The following is a 6,000-nucleotide window of genomic DNA, read 5'->3' on the forward strand; positions in this document are numbered from 1 at the left end:
GACTACAACTGTATCCAGACCAGAACGCAGCCCCCCTTCCAGGCCACGCGCCCCTTGGTGGGAACCTCAGCCCAGCTAGGGTTGTCCCCTTTGCTCCCCAACCCGGTCTGTTCCCAGCCATAGATCACTCACCTGCCAGTGGATGCTCTGACTCAGCTTGGCACAGCCCCTCCCCTGTCCCGAACTCTGCCTTAGACACTGTGGCTTCGCCTCCCTGGCTCATGTGGACCAGTAGATACAAGAGCCTAGCTTGGCATGACCTCTGTTCCCTCCTGGTTTCTAGTTTTACTTGTGGACTAAGGTTTGCTCAGTCGTGCCTGATCTACTCTGTTCCATTACCAGTTGACACATTAGCCAGCTGTTGGAGCTACTTTTGCAGGACAAGCCCCAAGCCATAGCTTCTGCATGGACTGGTATTTGGTGCTCAGCATTATTAGTGATTACAAGTTTTACAAAGGAAGAGTTACTGCCCTTTTCAGGTCCAAGAAGCACAATGGGTTCAACCTGGAGCTAATTAAGCAGCAACTCAACCAAATCCCCAGAGCTCCCCGCCCGGGGAACAGCTCACCATGTGCACATGGTGGCTGCCCGGGATCCAGGCATGAGACGCCCCGTCCTGAGACCCACCAGCTGCTGGGAGGCTGCTGGAGGTTTAAATTCCCAGGCCCAAGGTTGCGCCCCTCCCAAATCCCATTCACTGCCCAATGAAGGCGGGTGGGTCCCGGACCTGCCCAGTCCTGGAGACACCCCCCTTGGTGTACTCACCCCGAAGGGAGCGGCCCCTGGAACCCAGCAGGCCCGGGGAACAGCTCACCATGTGCACATGGCGGCTGTCTGGGATCCAGGCATGAGACTCCCCGTCCTGAGACCCACCTAAATATGTGATCTTGAAAACAAGATTAGCTATGGGTTATGGTCACTTTCAAAATATAAGAAAAAGGATATGAAAACAGTTGTTTTCATGTTTTACTATGTTGACACTACTAAAACAAGCATGTTTTTAACTTGCAGACAATTGGCATGACTTTTGCTGTTCAACTTCCTTTTTTCCTTCATTAACCTTGTGTTTTTGAAGTTAACATATTGGCTTTACCCATCTCATTCCTTTCTAGGAAATTGACGGAAAATCCCTGCTACTGATGACAAGGAATGATGTGTTGACAGGACTTCAGCTAAAACTGGGACCTGCTCTGAAAATCTATGAATATCATGTAAAACCTCTGCAGACGAAGCATTTAAAGAACAACTCTTCGTAGTACCGTAAATTGGGGCATTAGACCTCAAAAAATACATGATGACATAATTTAGTTTCATGTGATGAAACTTTGTAAACACAATACATACATGTGTATATGTAAAGAATTTCAACCAAATAATAAGTTATCCTATTGGATAGACTAGGCAATCCATCAGCTGACTCTAACTGAGTCAGGGGGAGCAAGGGCAAGATGTCCCTGGGATAGTTTTTCTTGTAGATTATCAAGAGGGATACCCTCTGATGTGATCAAATGCCCTTCCCCACAAAGGGTTTGAAACCATAAGAATTTTATTTCTTCAGAGTTTTTTCCCCCAAAGAAAGCCTTGTTAAAAAAATCGAATGGAGAAAGTATCTTTTAGTTATATCTAGAAAGAGTTAAAAACAAGAAACTTGGGGAGGGGATGAGAAAGACAGGGATTGTTGCTACCCTTAGATTCTGCTCCTTAGAGCATGTGCTACTTGGATGGCATTGCCAAACCCTTTTCTATAGAGGGTCTTCCACTTGACCTTATTAAGGTTTCATTGGATATGCTGCAATGTTTGAAATGAACGTGCATCATGGTCCCTTCAGGAGCGGAGTTGTAACTCTGAAAAGAGAAACTCTTGTGTCCTAGGGAAAATCACCCATATTTAGCTAGCTTTCATAGGGGTTAATGGTGTTTTCTGCTTAGATTTGTTTAACTTGGTTCTTTGTTTCTGAAGAAAGTGTTTTCTTAACTTTATGATTTGTATTTATAATTTGTTTCTTGAAGAAATTTAGCAAGTTATAGCTCAAAAAGCCTTGTTGCTAGTACAGAATATTTTTATATATACATTCCTTCATGATGGTGTTATATTTTTTAAATTGTTCTATGCTTTGTTTGATTCCTGGTTTGAGTACTTGTTTTTAATAACTTGAAAAAGTGGGCTTGCTACATCTCTGTTCAAAGAGACATTTGTTCAATCTCTGTGTGTCAATGCCTTGTTGAATTGGTGCTTTGTGGTTGCAATAAAACATTGCTTCAGTTATTTCCTGTGTATCTTTGAGCTTTTCAGTTGGTTGCTTGTTTTTTGGGGGTGGAAGGCTAGAGCTTTATTGAAATGATGGGGAGAAAATTAATTCTTAAAAAGAAAAAAAACCTTTAGAATTTTCATAACTCTGTATAATGGGTTTCTCTTCTTTATAAATGGAATCATCATTCCTCCTCTTACCCCAACCCAGCAACCAACTTTAACCAAAGATCAAAGATTTTTCTGTAGGACATTAGGGGTCCTGATTTTGTTTTACTTCTGGGGAAGGTTTGGACCTTCTCTCCAGGAAAAAGCTCTTAACCCCATATGTAAAGTTTTGCAGAAAGGTGAAACAGTCCCTGAATTTCCCTCTTCCTCCTTGCCAAGAGTTCTTATTTTTTTATTTGTTTGTTTTCATTTTGTTTGAAAGAGATATAGATACAGTGGCAGTGAGGTCTTCTTTCTTCTGGTTCATTCCATAAGTGTCCACAACATCCAGGGACAGGCCATGCCAGAGCCAAGAGCCTGGAACTCAATTTGGGTCTCCCTCATGGAGAGCTTGAGCCATTGTTGGTTACTTCCCAGGATACACACTGGCTGGAAGCTGGATCAAGAGTGGAGTAGCCAGATGTCCCAAGCAGTTTAACCACTACACTGAACTCCCACTTCAGTAGTTTTTGTATTTGAGTATCGTAATTCACTCCTATATACAGATAATTTCTCTAAGTAATAGAAACATCTGATATTTTAAAATACAGGAAATGGTACAGTGAATACTTCAAATTAATTCAATTGTGGAGCTTACAGAGTGTCTTAAACTTTAGTAGAACATTGTTTTGTATTATAAATGAGAAAGGTGGCTATAAAAGAGACATCTGCTGTCCTTATGTTCTCATACTCTGACGCAACTCACCAAAACAAGTAAAAGCATGATGACAGAAACAAAAGACAAGGGATGTGGCTGCTGGAGACCTGGATAGAGAAGCAGTTTGTGGGGGATCAAGATAGAATGAAAGAAGATGAAATGAAAAGCTTAACTCAGACTTTTTGAGGGCAGACATTTGACGCTTCTATTCCCAGAATCGAATATGACCCCATCAGAGTCCCTGGCTTTGATCCCTGGTTTCAGCTTTTGTTTTTTTAACCTCAGCTTCTTGCTGATGCACAATTTAGGTGTAGCAGGTATTGACCTGAGTCATTCAGTCCATGCCAGCCCTTTGGGGAAACTGGATTGAGTTCCCGGCTCCTGGTATTGGCTCCCTGGCTCATGCAGGCATTTGGGGACTGAGCCAGTTGTTGGGCATTTTCTGTGCCTCTCATATCTTTTTTAATTTCTGAAGAAGATTCCCGCAGTAAAATAGTGATGATGCTTGATCTCCTTGTACTTCACAAAGGTAACAGAAGCAATGAGCTGGTCTCAGCATAAAGGTAAAGGCCTGTTTTTTTGCATCTGGCTGGTTTTCCTGACACTGGTTTGGGGTAGGTTGGGCTTTGTGATGCCATATAACCCTCCCCCACAACTTCCCCGTCCCCTGGCCAGGTATTGTAAACAAGATCCATGCCCACTTCTCTCTCTGGTGAATGCCCAGATAGTTGGAACCAGGGATGACAGACTCCTCCCATCTTCTTGTTCCCTCATACATTTGCTGCACATCTTAACATCTATTCCCAGAATTAAATATTTTATAGCACAGAATGGTGGCTTCAGCTCTTAGCATCACCACTTTAATTGCAGCCAGCAGGGAGAAGAAAAGCAGAAAGGACTAGACCATCTTCCTAAAATGATGCTGCCAAGAAACTGTGTATATTTTTTTCTCTCACATTTAGACTAGATGCCCTGCTAACCAGAATTCAGTCACATTGCCATAATCAACTGCAAAAAGACTTTGAAATATTTCTCTTTTTTGGAAATCATGAACCCAGCCAACAATCAGAGGTCCCACTGTGTATAGATAAGGGGGAGGAGAGATATTGAGGTCACTGTTACCAATATCACTTGATCACTAAAACCTCAGTTAAAATATGATTTAAAATGTCTTCATCTGCATTTTTCTCTGAATTTGAACTTGGATTCAACTACTTCAACATCAGACCCAGAGTTTTCTATAAATGTGTGTTGGGAGGATACAAAAACAAATAATGACAGAGGCAACAGAGTCCTATAAAATCGTTGCCCAGCTTCTGATAGCAGCTTTCTGGCAAAATTAGTGAATTATAGTTGCCTGCCTTGCTTACATCCAGTGAAAGGCGTGTGACAGGCAGGATTCCTGAGTGCTTTGGCAGTGACTGAAGGTGCTTGCATTCTGTGATCAAAATAGCCGTGGAGAGAAGCTGGGAGTACTTGAAATTCAGCAGGTAGGCAGCCTTTGTCTGCAGACAGCTGTAAGCACCAGACACATAGATTCCTTTGCAGATCACACCGAGTTTTTCCTAGTGTGATCTGGATCTGCAGCTTGCAGCAAATGCACTTGCTGCGTAGGAAAGCACTTCGGGAGCATGAAATGGAATGGACGTAGCCTGATGCCATCTATTTTATGGGGAAGGTGTATGTGAGAACTGGCGAATGCTGAATTTGTCCACTCTCAATCAGACAGGCATGGAGGATATTCAAATCACAAGGGATTGAATGCAGTGATTGACACTCTACCTCCATTCCTCACCCCCACATTCAAATTCAGATTCAGACCTGACAAAGGAGGTTGAATGAAATGCTTTAAAGGCTGAGTCACAACTGACCATTTTTCAGTGGAACCTAAATCAGTGTATTTTCATTTGACCAATGTAAACTTGGTGTGTTTTTGAAATCACCTTTGCATCCTTCTAATAAGGCCGAATCTCCGATTTGCTACAGTCTCTTCCATTACCTGTCACAGTAACTTTACACTTTAACTGTCTGGACCCTGAAGGCATTTTACTTTCAGACACAGTGCTTCAGCTAAAGAAGTGGGAAAAAATATAGTGCTTCCTTAGAGTTAGTTCGGGAAATGGAGGTAGCAGGGATATGCAGCTGAAAAGAAAATGAGGTGGTGCATGGCATTGGTATGCACAGCAGTTTGAAGCCTATGTCTGATTCTTAGTGGACATGATGATAAATAGGAAGAAAAAGGAGCCAGTTTGGGATAGTCTGTTCATGTTCTCAGCAAATATAGGTTTTTGTCCCTCAGTGATTAGCATATGCTCTCAGGAACACACGTTGTCCTTCAACTGTATTAGTGAAATTCATCTTTGGGAGAATTTAATTTGCAAAAGTCTAATGACCCTCAGTGGCTCAAACCCCCCTATTTGGAAGCCAAATACAAAAAGTACTTTGTGCTGGTGATTCATTTGCCTTTGACGGTCCCGCCGATGGGATGTGTGGGTGTCAGGGTTTGGGCCCAGAGCCGTTAAGTGTTTTCTGTAATGATTTGGATGATGAAGTTAAATTTTCAAAGAGCTGACTGCTGCAGGACAGATATGCCTCTTAGAGGAAAACTTGTTAATTCTGCTTCTAAACCAGGAAGAGAAGCCACAGGAAGGAGAGACTGCACAACGGGTGCATTAATGAATAGCTCGTTAGTTTCATGCTGTAGCTCCAGAGGCAATTAAGTAGTCTGGGAACCATTTCTGGCCAAACTATATAGACAGAGGAGAGTAAAACAATATTATCCAAGTTTATTCAATGACTATGGCAGCCTTATGTCTGGAAATTATTAGAGGTAGGAAAGAATTCTGTCAGGCCTAGCAATGGGTCCTAAGAATAAAATTGGGAAGTC

The 6,000-nt window shown here is 42.4% G+C and overlaps 1 protein-coding gene across 4 annotated transcripts in view; it reads left to right on the forward strand.

The window, feature by feature from the left end:
- The window catches only part of SAMD13 (sterile alpha motif domain containing 13), a 63,729-nt gene extending 61,663 nt beyond the window's left edge, over positions 1-2,066 (forward strand). For 3 of the 4 annotated variants that reach the window (XM_040987357.1, XM_040987358.1, XM_040987356.1), the window contains one exon: positions 1,113-2,066. In XM_040987357.1, coding sequence (XP_040843291.1) covers positions 1,113-1,256 — 144 coding nt within the window. In that variant the 3' untranslated portion in view covers positions 1,257-2,066. The remainder of the gene's footprint in view (positions 1-1,112) is intronic. The other variant, XM_040987360.1, reaches the window with a different exon arrangement.
- The last annotated feature ends 3,934 nt before the right edge of the window (positions 2,067-6,000 follow it).

Source organism: Ochotona curzoniae, unplaced genomic scaffold (assembly GCF_017591425.1).
Source record: "Ochotona curzoniae isolate NIBS_2020 unplaced genomic scaffold, NIBS_Ocur_1.0 contig_4612, whole genome shotgun sequence".
NCBI classification, from domain to species: Eukaryota; Metazoa; Chordata; class Mammalia; order Lagomorpha; family Ochotonidae; genus Ochotona; species Ochotona curzoniae.